Source organism: Hypanus sabinus, chromosome 7 (genome assembly GCF_030144855.1).
Source record: "Hypanus sabinus isolate sHypSab1 chromosome 7, sHypSab1.hap1, whole genome shotgun sequence".
Taxonomy (NCBI): Eukaryota; Metazoa; Chordata; class Chondrichthyes; order Myliobatiformes; family Dasyatidae; genus Hypanus; species Hypanus sabinus.
In genome coordinates, this window is record NC_082712.1 from 8912041 (window position 1) to 8928495 (window position 16455).

The 16455-nt window shown below is 41.2% G+C and overlaps 1 protein-coding gene across 4 annotated transcripts in view; it reads left to right on the forward strand.

Moving 5' to 3' along the window:
* zfyve28 (zinc finger, FYVE domain containing 28) overlaps window positions 1-16455 on the forward strand; it is a 168721-nt gene that overhangs the window by 103691 nt on the left and 48575 nt on the right. For all 4 annotated transcript variants that reach the window (XM_059974166.1, XM_059974167.1, XM_059974168.1 and 1 more), the window contains exon 8: window positions 5617-6948. In XM_059974166.1, coding sequence (XP_059830149.1) covers window positions 5617-6948 — 1332 coding nt within the window. The remainder of the gene's footprint in view (window positions 1-5616; window positions 6949-16455) is intronic.

Genomic DNA, 16455 nt, shown 5'->3' on the forward strand with positions numbered 1-16455 from the left:
TCGGCCCATGAATAGGCTTGGGTTAAATCAGCTGGTTGCTGTGCAGTGTGGCTCGAAGGGCCACACTGTATCTCTGAGTAAATAAAATTCAGGCCTTGTAAAACAAGAGAAAATCTGCAGATGCTGGAAATCTGGAACAACTCACGAGATGCTGGAGGAATTTAGTGGATCAGACAACAACTATTTCATTCATACATTCTGTATTTTGTTTATCTGCAGAATTTAGGGGAGAAGCTTTGTAGGTATAATTCAGGCATTTTCTAATAAAACTTTCCATTTTGTTTTGCATTTTATTGTCTATTGGTTATTTTAATCTTCCTCAGGATCTCTTTGTTTCTCTTATGCCTGTTTTTCACTTCCACACAAATCCTTTTAACTTTGTTATATCTTGCCTCAAGATTATGCAGGTTTATTTGCTGAGAAGTGCTTTGTCCTCTCATATGTATATTTTGGTTCTTGTATGTTCATTTCTGTGGATACTTTTCACTATTCATCTCTAGTTTTACAGTATCAGTTTTGTTGTAATATGCATCATTATTTATTACTCCCTACTATTACCTAGCCTACCAGTGGTGTAGTGGCATCCACATGGACTTCGAAGTGAGTAGTCCCAGGTTTGAATCTGGCCGGCTCTTTCTGTGCTGGGTTAAGTGTGAACTAGCAACTCAGCAAAAACAGACAAAATGCTAAAGAAACGTCTAGGGTGCCACTCAATGTGCACGGCATGAAAAGGAACAAATACTATTACCTGCCCTTTTGTTCCGACAATATTGCTCAAGACATAGTCCAATAATTCAACAAATTTGCCAAATTCTGATGAGAATACCACTCTTTCATTGCTCTCGGTCCTGTACATTGAAATTCAGCATCTCAGAGGACCTATCCTGGACCCACCATAATGATGCAGATTTGGTGTGTTACTAAAGACTCTAGCAAAGTTTACAGATGTACCCTGGTGAGCATTCTGATTGGTTGCATCACAATCTGATATGGAAATGCCAATTCACAGTATTAAGAGGCTTCAGAGGAGTGAAGACTCAACCAGCTCCATCATGGGCACAAGCCTCTGTACCATTGAAGACATCTTCAAAAGATGGTGCCTCAAGAAGGTAGCATCTATCATTAAGGACCCTTGCCATCCAAATTCAGATTTATTGTGGCACCAGTACAATGTAGAACATGGCAAATATAGAGGAAAAAAAACTGAATTACATGTATATCATGAGAATAGGACATGTCCTGGGTGCTGGGGGTCTTGCTGATGGAAGTGGCTTTTTTGAGGCACTGCTCCTTGAAGATCTTTTGGATACTATGGAGGCTAGTGCCCATAATGGAGCTGACTAATTTTATAATTCTCATTAATACATCAAGGAGCCTGAGTACCCATCTTCTCTGAGGAACAGCTGCCTCCCCTCTTTATCAGATTTCTGAACCCATGAACACTACCTTGCTATTCCTCTTTTGAACTATTTAATTTTGTAACTATAGTAACTTGTTGTGCCTGCACTTTACAGCTGTTGCAAAACTTTAGACTTCAGACTTGAGCTCTTGAGCTCTGATTTTAAAAAAAATATCCTTGGGAATAGCTTGTGAGTTCTTCCCCAGCTATTAATTCCAAATTCTTTGTAATCCCCGATGGATCTGCCATTCTTTGATGTTAATTAGTTTCTTCTTATAGGTCCTGCGCGACCTTCAACACCTCTTTTTCAAGCATCTATTTGTTTTGCATTTCCCTATTCTGTTTCTATTGGCTCCCCCTGGCCCAATGAAGTGCTGTGCTTCCTTTGCTCTTGTAAACACACACAGCAGTTGTATACTCAGCCATTAACATAAACCTTTCAAGCTTGATGGCATGGTTGTTCAGAGGAATCAGTTGAAATTACATTATAGTTATTCTCTTGGGTTGTTAAAATCATGCTGCTTTTGAAACATCCAGCACAAATTAAATATGGTTGCTAGTGGTAGGTGTTTGTTCTGTAGTTGCTTTTTAATCAGGAAATCGCTGGAGTGAATGAATCCAAGTGAGTTTTTTGTCTACAGTGCAAAGGTTTAATGTTATTCCTTTATTAAATATCATGCAATATACACTCAGTAGCCACTTCATCAGGTACATGAGTGGAACCCAATATGGTCTTCTGCTACTGTAGCCTATCCACTTCAAGATTCGACCTGTGCATTCAGAAGTCCTCTGCACACCACTGTTGTAATGCATGTTTATTTGATTCACCATCACCCTCTTGTCAGCTTGTACCAATCTGGCCATTCTCCTCTGACCTCTGTCATTAACAAGGTGTTTTTGCCCACAGAACTGCCAGTTACTGGATGTTTTTTTTTCCATTTTTCACACCATTCTCTAAATCCCAGGAGATCAGCAGTTTCTGAGGTACTTATCCAATCATTATTCCACAGTCAAAGTCATTTAGATCACATTTCTTCCTCATTCTAATGTTTGGTCTGAGCAACAATTGAACCGATTGACCATGTCTGCATGTTTTTGTGCATTAGATTGCTGCTACATGATTAGCTGATCAGATATTTGCATAAACAAGCAAATAAAGTGGCCTCTGAGCTCTGTCCCCACCTACTGTTGCATGAATGAAGTCACTGGAGAAAAGTACTGTTGGGTACAAAGCAGCTTCTTTATTCGACAAAACAAGTTTTAGCAGGCATCATATTGAGACACTCTTGGTTGAAAGGTCTGGCTGGGCCAAAGTGGGGCTGGATATTCTGTGTGCCAAACCTCAAAGGGCAATTCCATATTTCCAGTGTATGGACAATGCTTTCTTTGAAACTAGATACAATGTTCATACCTCCCGATTTGCATCCACGCTACAGACATCCAAATGAATTTTAATAAGAAACAAGAAAATCTGCAGATGCTGGAAATCTGAGCAACGTGCACAAACTGTTGGAGGAACCTCAGGCTACTGTGGGAGGTGAGGGAGGAGATTGCTGAGCCTCTGGCAATGATCTTTGCATCCTCAATGGGAATGGGAGAAATTCCGGAGGACTGGAGAGTTGCATATGTTGTTCCCTTATTCAAGATATGCTGTAGAGATAGCCCAGGAAATTATAGACCAGTGAGTCTTACCTCAGTGGTTGGTAACTTGATGGAGGAGATCCTGAGAGGCAGGATTTATGAATGTTTGGAGAGGTATAATATGATTAGGAGTAGTCAGCATGGCTTTGTCGAGGGCAAGTCGTGGCTTACAAGCCTGATTGAATTCTTTGACTGAACACATTGATAAAGGAAAAACAGTGAATGTAGTGCATATGGATTTCAGCAAGGCATTTGATAAGGTGTACCATGCAAGACTTATTGAGAAAGTAAGGAGGCACGGGATCCAAGGGGACATTACTTTATGGATCCAGAACTGGCTTGCCACAGAAGGCAAAGAGTGGTTGTAGACAGGTCATATTCTGCATAGAGGTCGGTGACCAGTGGTGTGCCTCAGGGATCTGTTCTGGGACCCTTACTCTTTGTGATTTTTATAAATGACTTGGATGAGGAAGTGGAGGGATGGGTTAGTAAGTTTGCTGATGACACAAAGGTTGGAGGTGTTGTGGATAGTGTGGAGGGCTGTCAGAGGTTACAGCGGGACATTGATAGGATGCAAAACTGGGCTGAGAAGTGGCAGATGGAGTTCAACCCAGGTCAGTGTGAGGTGGTTCATTTTGGTAGGTCAAATATGATGGCAGAATATAGTATTAATGGTAAGACACTTGGCAGTGTGGAGGATCAGAGGGATCTTGGGGTCTGAGTCCATAGGACGTTCAAAGCAGCTGTGCAGGTTGACTCTGTGGTTAAGAAGGTGAATGGTGTATTGGCCTTTATCAATCATGGAATTGAATTTAGTAGCCGAGAGGTAATGTTGCTGGTATATAGGACCCTGGTCAGACCCCACTTGGAGTACTGTGCTCAGTTCTGGTCACCTCACTACAGGAAGGATGTGGAAGCCTTAGAAAGGGTGCAGGGGAGATTTACAAGAATGTTGCCCGGATTGGGGAGCATGTCTTATGAGAATAGGTTGAGTGAACTTGGCCTTTTCTCCTTGGAGCGAGGGAGGGTGAGAAGTGACCTGACAGATGATGGGATGTATAAGATGATGGGAGGCATTGATCGTGTGGATAGTCAGAGGCTTTCTCCCAGGGCTGAAATGGTTGCCACAAGAGGTCACAAGTTTATGGTGCTGGGGAGTAGGTACAGAGGAGATGTCAGGGGTAAGTTTTTTTTTACTCAGAGAGTGGTCAGTGTGTGGAATCGGCTGCCGGCAATGGTGGTGGAGGCAGATACAATAGGGTCTTTTAAGAGACTTTTGGATAGGTACATGGAGCTTAGAAAAATAGAGGGCTATGGGGAAATCTAGTAATTTCTAAGGTAGGGACATGTTTGGCACAACTTTGAGGGCCGAAGGGCCTGTCTTGTGCTGTAGGTTTTCTATGTTTCTAACTCAGCAGGCCAGGCTGCATCTGGGAAAAGAGTACAGTTGATATTTCAGACCAAAACCCTTTTGCAGGAACGGAGAGAAAAAAAAGCTGAGGAGAAGATTTAAAAGGTGGGGGAGGGGAGAGAGAAGTGCAATGTGATGGGTGAAACCTGAAGAGGGAAAGGATGAAGTAAAGAGCTGGGAAGTAAATTGGTGAAGGAGATAAAGGCCATGGAATCAAGAAATGGAGGGGGTGGAGCACCAGAGGGAGGCGAAGGGCAGGCAAGAAGATAAAGTGAAAAACGCACACACCTGGATAATACCTCGTCCCATCCTGTTACTTGAAAAAGTGTCATCCCCTTCTCTCAATTCCTCTGCCTCTGCCTCATCTGCTCTCAGGATGTGGCTTTCATTCTAGAACAAAGGAGATGTCCTCCTTTTTCAACGAAAGGGGCTTCCCTTTCTCCACCATCGATGCAGCCCTCAACAGCATCTCTTCCATTTCACGTATGTCTGCTCTTAACCTATCCTCCTGCCACACTACCAGGAATAGAGTTCCTCTTGTCCTCATCTCCCACCCCACCAGCAACAACGTCCAGCATATAATTCTCTGAAACGTCCGCCATCTCCAACTGGATCCCACCACCAAACACATCTTTCCCACCCCCACCCCCCACTTTCTGCTTTCTACAGGGATCGCTCCATTGGCGACTCCCTTGTCCATTCGTCCCTTCCCACTGATCTCCCACCTGGTACTTACCCTTGTAAATGGAACAAGTGCTACAACTACCCCAGCACCACCTCCTGCATTACCATTCAGGGCCCCAAAAGTCCTTCCAGGTGAGGCGACACTTCATCTGTGAGTCCGTTGGGGCCATGTACTGTGTCTGGTGCTCCTGGTGTGGCCTTCTGTATATTAGTTAGACCCGACATAGATTGGGAGACTGCATTGCCCAGCACCTACACTTTGTCCGCCAGAAATGTTGACTTTATTCCCCTCCATAGATGCTGCTTGACTTGTTGAGTTTCTCCAGCACTTGATCTGCTTTAATCAAAAGGCTTCAGCAGTTGGGTTTTAATTTTTCTCCTTTTGAAGTTCTTGGCAAAGTGAAGGAATGATTTAGGATGGATTTTGTGTGATGTCATTCACTTTTCCTCAATTCTTATTTCCATTTTCTCCCTAATTAAGGGACCTTCTGCAGACCTTATCAGAAGATGAACTGCACACACTTGAAAGAAATCTCTGCATATCCCAGGATGGTGAATTTACAGTTGACCCCAAAATATGCTCTGCTATCCCTCCATCAGAAGTTCCTGAAAAACTTGTTCAAGATCAACTTTGTGTAAAAGCTGAAAATACAGAAGCTGAACTTGCTTGTTCCATGCAATATGATGAAGAGGAGCTGGAGCAGCTTAACTTAATGGTTCACAGGGTAGGGGATGAAATGTCATGTCTGCTCTCTCCACCAAGTGTGTGTCAGTCACCAGCTCACAAACCTGTGTTGAAACATATCTCCAAGCTGGGGAACTCCACAAATTCAAACATCCTTGAACTTTCTGGGGTAAGACATGAAGCTGAAGAAGAAGAACGAGTATTTTTCATGGACGATTTGGATGGAGCAGGTGAGGACTTGGCTGGAACAGATGAACCAGAAGAAACCTTTACTTGGATTGGAGATTCTTGCCCACCTAATAAGGAGGAGACGCTGCCTCTCCACCAAGAGGAGAAAGACTCGCTGAGTAATAGTAGTAGTGAGGAGACAGTACAAGCAACAGAGGTACTGCACAGACCAAGCAATAATGATTCACTACCTCTGCAAGGGCAAGCCAGCCAAAAGGAAAGTGACACATTGGAAATTTGTTGTAATTGTGTTGATGCAGCTGAATCCAGTTCTTACCTCAATGGCTGGAATGCAGGGACCGATGATATACAACCCAGCGAAACTGCAGAAAAAATAGCTCATAGGACTGGTGGAATGAAAATTTCTGCAACTGTTATCTTTAATCCCAAATCTCAGTGCACGTGTTGTTCCTCTGAAGCAGGGCATGCAATAAATTGTGATTCTGGCAGCTGCCCAGTTTCTTCAGAGGAGTTCTCAAATCAAAGCAGTGCTGATGTGGAAAATGGAATAAATCTTTGTGTGCGCTGTACCGTTCCTCAAGATAGTGGACTTGACAATGGCTTTGTGGTTTCTAGGAACTCCGAGATGTCTGACCAACATAAAATGAACTGTGCCTCAGCTTCACAGGACAAGATAGGAAATGAGAGCTCCAGTGGATCATGGACAGATGGGGCTATCAACAAACAGAAACATACAAATTCAAAATGCAAGTGCCTGGCACAATCCTCAGGAAAACACCCAGAAGGAGAGCAGCAAACAGAAATGGACATCTGTTGCCAACAGCAAAAGGTAGAAAATAGGACACAGACAAATAGGGAAAGGGAAAATCTTGAAATGCCTGTTGTGAAGAATGAATTGGAGGCCACTGACCCTTTGGAAGTCAAAAGAATGGAGCAAAGGTAAATATGTTTCTCACTTGAAACTGTTTCAGCTTTAGTTTCAATATTTAGAAACACAGAAAACCTACAGCACAATACAGGCCCTTCGGCCCACAAAGTTGTGCCGAACATGTCCCTACCTTAGAAATTACTCGACTTCTCCATAGCCCTCTTTTTCTAAGCCCCATGTACCTATCCAAAAGTCTCTTAAAAGACCCTATTGTATCTGCCTCCACCACCATTGCTGGCAGCCCATTCTCACCACTCTCTGAGTGGAAAAACTTACCCCTGACATCAGCTGTGTACCTACTCCCCAGCACCTTAAACCTGTGTTCTTTTTTGGCAACCATTTCAGCCCTGGGGGAAAAAGCCTCTAACTATCCACACGATCAATGCCTCTCATCATATACACCTCTATTAGATCACCTTTCATCCTCCGTTGCTCCAAGGAGAAAAGGCCGAGTTCACTCAAGTTGTACTATAAAGAGTTTGGGTATATACTTTGATTAGTATTTTAGACGTAGGAGTAGAATTTGGCCATTTGACCCATCAAATCTGCTCTGCCATTCAATCTTGGATGATTTATTTTCCCTCTTAAACCCTCATTCTCCTGCCTTCTCCCTGTTACCTTTGACGCCCTTACTAATGAAGAACCTATCAACCTCTGCTCTAAATAAACCCATTGACTTAGCATTCACAGCTATCTGTGGCAATGAATTCCACAGATTCATCGCACTCTGGCTAACGATATTCCACATCCTCCCCATTCTAAAGGAATGTCCTTGAATGCTATGGCTATTCCTTTACCTTCTGATCTTCGACTCTCCCTCTCTTGGAAATAAACTCTCTTCAGTATACAGTGTATTATCTTCACGCAAGCAGATTATCTGCTTCTCACTCTTCTTTTTGGGATACTGCAATGAGTAAATTGGCTGTTGATTACTCTTTTTATAAAAGTGACCACACTTGAGGTCCAGAAATCATGAAAGGTGCTGCATTATTTTTACCTTTTTGGGAACAGAATCTAATATTACAGAAAAAGAAGCTGCGATTTGACCTCCACATCACCACACCCAACGTTCAAAGTAAAATTTGTTATCAGAGAACATACATGTCACCACATACAACCCTAAGATTCTTCTACTGTGGGCATTCTTAGCAAATCTATTGAACAGGATCTATAAATTGTAAACAAACTGTGCAAATGCAGATATAAATAGCAATAAATAACGAACATGAAATAATGTAATAGTCCTTAAATGAGTCCAGCTATCCCCTTTTGCTCAAGAGCCTATTGGTTGAGGGATAGTAACTGTTCTTGAACCTGGTGGTGCAATGTCAGTTTGTGATGAAAAGAACTGTTCTGATTTGTTGCATCTATTAATCCATATTAATTGACCTATTTTACAGTAAACCTCTATTCAGTTGGAATATTCAAATTTTGATGCTGAACTGTAAAATTTCCAGACTATTGCTGTTATTCTGCAACAATTCACTTTAAATCTTAAAAAAAAATTGCAGTTACACAGAATAATTTTTCCAGTGACCCTGATGTTTCAAGGGAGTGTGGGGAAACTGAACCAGTTGAGTTGGAAGGGAGTGACTCAGTGGCTGATACTTTAGTGCCAGCAACCTTGGTTCAATCCTGATTTCTGATACTGTCTGTGAGAAATGTGCACAGTCTCCCTGTTACTGCATGGGGTTTCTCTGGGTGCTCTAGTTTTCTCCCATCTGCCAAAGTTGTGCAGGCTAATTGGCTTTTAAATTGCTCCGTGTGGGTTTGTGGGTGATGAAATCTTTTTGAAGTTGATGGATACTGTATGAGGATAGAATACAAGGGGATTAGTGGAAATGGATGGTTGATAGTTGGTGCTGACTCAGTGGGCTCAATGGTCCCTTTTCCATATTGTAATTTTAACCAGGACCTGGTGTATGAAGGTGGATAAACAATAACAGAATAAGTGCTAGCTTTACAGAGAGAGTGTGGCACAGGCAGACCATAAGGTGCAAGATAGTGAGGTCAAGAGTCCATCTCAGTGTTTAGTAGTCTTAACAGTGGGATTAAAAATTGTCCTTGAGCCTGGTGGTATGTGTTCAGGTATTTGTATCTTCTACTCAATGGTGGGGGGAGAAGAGAGAGAAGGGGAGCTTAGGATCATCACCTAGTGAGCCAGATACTGGATCATTTGGATTTCCAAATAGTTTAAATTATCAGACATTGTCTGCATTTTTAAGTGTTATGGATTCAAGCAACAATAAATATATGAGTTAGGCAGGGGTTTTTATAACAAATAACACGTTTATTAAACACTGAAAACAAACCCCCCAAAAGTAAACAAATCACTAACGTAACTGGAAATCAGCTGTTGTGCAGCAGCTTAAACAGTTCTTAAAGCGATGTTGCAAAAACAGTTCTTCAAAGTAGTATTGCAAAAGTTCAAAATGCTCACAGTCCATTTAAGAGAGAGACTTTTTAAGACGATTTAAATTCTCTTTCACGTCGTGTTGCTTTGGTTCCCAAATCGAACTTTTCCCATGAAGAATTTTACGTAGATGGACAAATGAAACGGCTTAAGGACACTGACCTTTCCTTTACAGAACTGTTCCCAATCCTTTCTGCTATTCACAGGGATTAACACGAGAACAGTCAATGAATTCCTTCCGAATGAGGATCAAACAAGGTCGAACCTGTTTCACAGTCGAAATCGATTCTCCTCGACCTTTTAGCTCCCGAACTCCGATCTTCACTCTCCACTGATTCTCAACTAGCAGTGTTATAAAGAAACTGCTGGCAATGACCTTTTAAACTTTAGACATTAGATAAAACTTCATCTTTCAACTAAACTGCGTGATAACGTTAAATCACGCAGTGGCATGAAGTCAACATGGCAAATCCAGCCACGAACTGCCCCTCCTCACAGGGAGGGGTCCTCCTTTTATACCCTGTTTAAAAAAAACCTGTCACATGACCTCTACTGGCAGGAAAATGACATCACTCCACCATCACAAGACCATTACCTCAAGTCCAGTATAGCTTCAACCCCAGTCACGTGACAAGGGTACCACTGTCATGTGTCACGGGTACGTAACAAGAGTTAAAGGAAATTTAGTTTTGAGTTTCACCAGCCAAGGATCAGAATGTCTCATGACTCATGGCAGAAATGTCCTCTCTGTAAGGACCTGCACAATACAACAGTCTGTTAACAAATGATAGAAAAACTGAGGACTACTGTATGTCGGATGAAAGGATTAGATTGAACTTGGAGTAGCATAGTGATTAATGCAACACTTTACACTACCAGTGACCCAGGTTCATTACAGGCCTCTGCCTGTAAAGAGTTTGTACATTTTCTCCCATGACTGCGTGGGTTTCCTCCTGCTCAGATTTCCTCCCACAGTCCAAAGGCATACCACTTGACAGGTTATTTGGTCATTGTAAATTGCGCTGAGCAGCATGGCTCAATGGGCCTATTGCATGCTGTATTTCAATTAAAAATAAAATAAAAACATCTTGGTTTGAAGGGCCTTTATTATGCTGTAATGTTCTGTGCTTTAATGTCAGTTGATCAGGATCTAAGATCACAGCTGAGATCCTTGGTGTAAAATTCATCTCAAAATGGCACTTAAGTATAATTGAGGCTATATGCTCAATTCTTGGAAGATAGACATGAATCCATAACCTAGGTTTCTTGTCGCCTTTTGTAGACTGTAGAACGCACTACTTTCTGGTGGGGTAACTGGTGATCTAGCTTCCACACAATCTTATTAATTTTTTGTTCACATCCAAGCTTGGTTGTTTTCAGTTTTGTCAAGATTTGGAAATATTGATCTGGGCAACATATTTTCTTTGAAAACTAGAGTAGTAATTTTTTAATAAGTCGACTGTTTATTCATTACCAGAGATGCTGCCTGACCTGCTGAGGTACTCCAGCAATGTGTGTTTGTGTGTGTGTGTGTGTTGCTGTCTATAAAGAAAATTAACCAAGGAAATTATTTATCAAAAAAAAATCCTGTTCAAATATCCTATTTTTTCCCACTGAGGCCAGGGGAGAAAAAAAACAGAGGTCATGGGTTAAGGGTGAAGGGGAAAAAGCTTAAAGGGAACATGGGGGGGGGGGCTTCTTCACGCAGAGAGTGGTGGGTGTGTGGAATGAGCTGCCAGATGAAGTGGAGAATGCGGGCTCGCTTTTGACATTTAAGAAAAACTTGGACAGGTATATGGATGAGAGGAGTTTAGAGGGATATGGCCCAGGTGCAGGTCAGTGGGACTAGGCAGAAAAATGGTTCGGCACAGCCAAGAAGGGCCAAAAGGCCAGTTTCTGTGCTGTGATGTTCTATGGTTCTGAGACATTTTATGTTTTTGTTATTCTGATCTCACTGGCATCAATTTATTCCAAAGGTTACAGGTGATACCCTGCAGGCTACAATCTCGGGTGACATCTGTAATACTTATATGGTATCATCTGACCTAAGTATTAGAGATTACACTGGAGTCTGAGAGATAATGCTAACTGATATATTGTGAACTGAAACTTGAGTCCATTGTGCTTATTGCTGGCTAATCCACATCATGCTAACAAGTATTGGGGGAAGGGTTGGTGGGGGGAGATCCTCTCTGTTGATAGGATTAGATTTAAAGAATTATGTGGTAAATTGAATGACACAATAGGATATACAATCATCTTGTAACAGTGTCGTGTGAGTAAAATAGTACTATGGCAGGGAGTTGTATTAGGCAGTCAAATTCGATGTGACCTTTGGCCAACTAGCTATGTGTAAAGTAACAAAATAATGACTTGTTAAAAGTGAAGGATAAGCACTTGAGCAGTTGGTATTAATGGACCAGTCTGGGTTTGTGAAGTGTAACACAGTAATTGCGTAATCCCTGCAAAAATAAATTAAATTGTCCATATCGTAGTACAGAAATCTTGTCTTTTAACTTCAATTCTTGCAAACCAGCAATAACCTTTAGGGTATAATTTTAGGGTGTGTTATCTCATTTTTGCACCACTCCTTTACAACTTGAAAGCTTCATAGAAAAATGTAGCTGTGGTTCTGCATAAACAAGGAGTGAAAACTCTTCTGGTTACCTCTTGATACTAAATCTTTAAAATTTGACTGGAAAGGATTTTAATTTCACAATTTGCCTAATGTTAAAGATTTCCTTTTGCTGTTTATTGCTGCTTCGTGTTTGTGACAGCAGGTAGGAATCTTGTGTCATTCCACATAGAATAAGATCTCAGTGTGATTGATAGGAAGATTGTGGATGATTTTTACACTTGGACCACTCCGGGATTCTGGAAGAACAAGTACTGCTTATCAACTAGGCTTCCTGTTAATTGCACGTTTACAAGAATAGTTAGGGCAGTTGATGTTTCCATGCGGGATGACTGAAAATAGGGACCATAATAGTTATGGAGGCTCCAATGAGCAGGATCACAAGAGGCTGAGGGTTGCTTAATTTTTGTCATGTATTGAGCTGCCGTGAAAAGCTTGATTGCCATCTATAAAGATCAGTTCATTACAATAGTGCATTAAATAATACAAGGTAAAACAATATCAGTGAACAGAACAAACTATTACAGTTACAGAGAAAGTGCAGTGCAGATGCATAATAAAATAGAAGGCAAGAATAAGTTAGATTATTAAAGTTATGTGTCCATTTGGTCCAGATGACTTATCCACCTTAAGATCTTTGAGTTTGCCTGGCACTTTTTCCTTTGTAATAGCAATGGCACTCACACCTGCTCCCTGACACTCTTGGACCTCTGGCACACTGTTAGTATCTTCCACAGTGAAGACAGATGCAAAGTACCCATTAAGTTCATTTGCCATTTCTTTGTCCCCCATTACTATCTCACCTGCATCATTTTCCAGTGGCTTAATATCAACTCTTATCTCCCTTTTATTCTTTGTGTAACTGAAAAGAAAAAATTTGCAGATGCTGGAAATCCAAGCGACACATACAAAATGCTGGAGGAACTCAGAAGGTCAGGCAGCATCTATGGGGGAGAAAAGTGCAGTCGACATTTTGGGCCAAAACATCGACTGCATTTTTTTTTCTGTTGATGCTGCCTGGCCTGCTGAGTTTCGTGTGTGTGTGTGTGTGTGACACTTCAATTGTATTGTCTAGTCTGCCCTCATATTTCATCTTTTCCCTTATATCTTTGTTAGTTGCCTTTTGTTGGATTTTGAAAGCTTTCCAATCATCCAACTTCCTACTCACTTTTGGTTGCTTTACTAAAGTAGTGAGGTTGTGAATAAAGCTTGTCCCACCTGTCTGCTTATATTCCTTCCTACCCCCCCCCCCCACCTTATTTTTTGTTCTTGAAATAATTCCTGAGGAATGGGCAAGACTCAGTAGATTAATAGTTTGGTCTGGACTAGATGGGCCAACGGTCCTGTTTCTGTATTGAACTGTTCTATGAATATGACTATGACAGTGCAGCTGGAGCTGCCATTATCTTTGTTGAGGCTGGTTTAAGAGTTATATGGCTTGTAATCTTAAACTTCATCAAGGTGCTTCACAAGTGTTATCAAAACAAATTTACACCATGCTACATAACCCAAAATGGCTTTTTCCTTCTGTTGCTTCCCAAAATGAAACAAAGTGGAAGTCAAATGCTTTTTATTTATTCAATTTATAGTTGTCATATCCACTACATGTGGCTTCTGGGCATCCTGTTTCCATTTATTGAGCAGTAGTATCTTAAATCATGAATATTGTCAGATGCGAGCCAACTGCATAATAATAAGGTTTTGAGTACAGGATTTCAAACTTTTGGGTTTAATAAACTTCAAGGCCATTATTGCCAATCTACATGGTTTCTGGAAAAAAGTTTCCAAAGATAAAAGTAATAACTAAGTTGGTGAGCTGTTATATGTTTGGTATGTTTATGACTTTGGGAATAAGCTTAATAAAATCCTCATGAGAGCAAAATCTGCTGAAGTGAAGCTCTGGAATCGATAAGGAAGTTGTAAATTAGCTCATGAATTGTCTTGAGAGAGCACTTACTAGTAATGGTTCTAATTGGATAGCCAGAATCAGTTGGTCATATCGGTTATGGCATGTCAGTTGCTCTTAATATCAACCTACTTGACCTGGTTGCCACAACTCTAATGATTGATAATGCTACTGGTGCAGTTTCTGAGTTTAGAAACACCGGAGTGCCAAATCTGGCCTCCTATAAGACCGTAACAGAAAAAATAGTTTTGGCAACAAAATGCGCATGCGCACAACTGCACAAAATTATGATGCTGCCTTTATACGTTTTTGGATCTTGCAATGCACATGTTCACCACCTGGCTGGAAGATACAGTAATAGGACCCTTAAAGTGTTCAGGATTTTGCCACATTCTACTCTATCTCACAATTTTCTTGCTCTTTCACTTAATCTACATTCTGTTGCAGATTACTTACCCTTCTCCCAACTCACATTTTTCCCATAGGCAGCAAATCCAAAAGCATGCAGGTACAATGAGTACTAGGAGACTAGCTGGTATGTTTGCCTTTATAGTAAAGGGATTGGAGTTCAAAAATGAGGAAGATCTTGCTAAAATTAAATACAACACATTTGGATAGCAGTAGAAGGATCAGTCCGAGTCAGCATGGATTTATGAAGGGAAAATCATGCTTTATTAATCTTCTGGAGTTTTTTGAGGATGTAACTATGAAAATGGACAAGGGAGAGCCAGTCGATGTAGTGTACCTGGACTTCCAGAAAGCATTTGATAAAGTCCCACATAGGAGATTAGTGGGCAAAATTAGGGCACATGGTATTGGGGGCAGAGTACTGACATGGATTGAAAATTGGCTGGCTGACAGGAAACAAAGAGTAGCGATTAATGGGTCCCTTTCGGAATGGCAGGCTGTGACCAGTTCGGTGCTGGGTGCTGGGACTGCAGCTGTTTATGATATACATTAATGATTTAGATGAAGGGATTAAAAGTAACATTAGCAAATTTGCTTATGACACAAAGCTGGGTGGCAGTGTGAAATATCAGGAGGATGTTATGAGAATGCAGGGCGACTTGGACAGGTTGGGTGAGTGGGCAAATGTATGGCAGATGCAGTTTAATGTGGATAAATGTGAGGTTATCCACTTTGGTGGCAAGAACAGGAAGACAGATTACTATCAAAATGGAGTCAAGTTAGGAAAAGGGGAAGTACAACGAGATCTAGGTGTTCTTGTACATCAGTCAATGAAAGCAAGCATGCAGGTACAGCAGGCAGTGAAGAAAGCTAATGGCATGCTGGCCTTTATAACAAGAGGAATTGAGTATAGGAGTAAAGAGGTCCTTCTGCAGCTGTACAGGATCCTGGTGAGACCCCACCTGGAGTATTGTGTGCAGTTTTGGTCTCCAAATTTGAGGAAGGACGTTCTTGCTATTGAGGGAGTGCAGCGTAGGTTCACAAGGTTAATTCCCGGAATGGCGGGACTGTCATATGTTGAAAGATTGGAGCGACTGGGCTTGTATACACTGGAATTTAGAAGGATGAGAGGGGATCTGATTGAAACATATAAGATTATTAAGGGATTGGACACACTGGAGGCAGGAAGCATGTTCCCACTGATGGGTGGGTCCAGAACTAGAGGCCACAGTTTAAGAATAAGGGGTAGGCCATTTAGAACAGAGAATATAGTAGGCAGTAAAATGTACAGAGAGGTTGTATATGTTAAGCAAGTGCTCTGAGAGTACAGTATGTGGTGAAAAATGTGTAACTGTCCATTTTGGCAAGAAGAATATTTTTAAAATTACATTATCAAAAAATGAGAGACTGAGGAATGATTTGCCTGGGTGCCCTTGTGTGTGGTTCATGCCTTTATATATAGGTATCTCAAGTAATTGAGAAAGCCAAAGTGTTATTCTCTATTGTAAGTGGAATTAAGACAGAAGGTTAATGGTTGTGCTTCATTATCATTGACCACTTCTGAAGTACTGATTACAGTATTCTTATTTTTGGAATAGGCAGAATGTCTTGTGAGGAATTGTTGGACAGGCTTGGTTTGTGTCCCATGTTCATAAGACTGAGAAGACTGAATTGAATCCCTAGCGTTCTTACAAAAATGGTTGTGGAGAGTGTTTTCTATTGTGGGAAAATCTTGAAGTAGGATTTAAAATTAAACCTTTTAGGACTGGGATGCAATATAGTTTTTCTGCAGGCGTAGAGTCTTTTGATCTTTCTTCTTCAAAGTAGCAGAAGCTGAAGTTTTGAATATTTAAGGCAGAAGTAGGAAGATTTTTATTGAGTAAGAGGGTGAAAGATTGCTGCTAAATTGAGGCTACAGTCAAATTGGCCATGATCTTATTGAATGATGGAGTAGGCTAGAGGGACTGAGTGACTTGTTTCTCCTCCTTTACATATGTAGGTAATTCTACTGACTTCAATGCACTATACTTCTACCTTGAACTGTACTTTCTTTGTAGCTGCAACTTCATTCTGTTGTTTTTTCCCCTCTTGTCCCACTTTGATGAGCCTTGATGTAAGGAATGGTTTGGATGACATACAAACAGAAGTTTTTCACT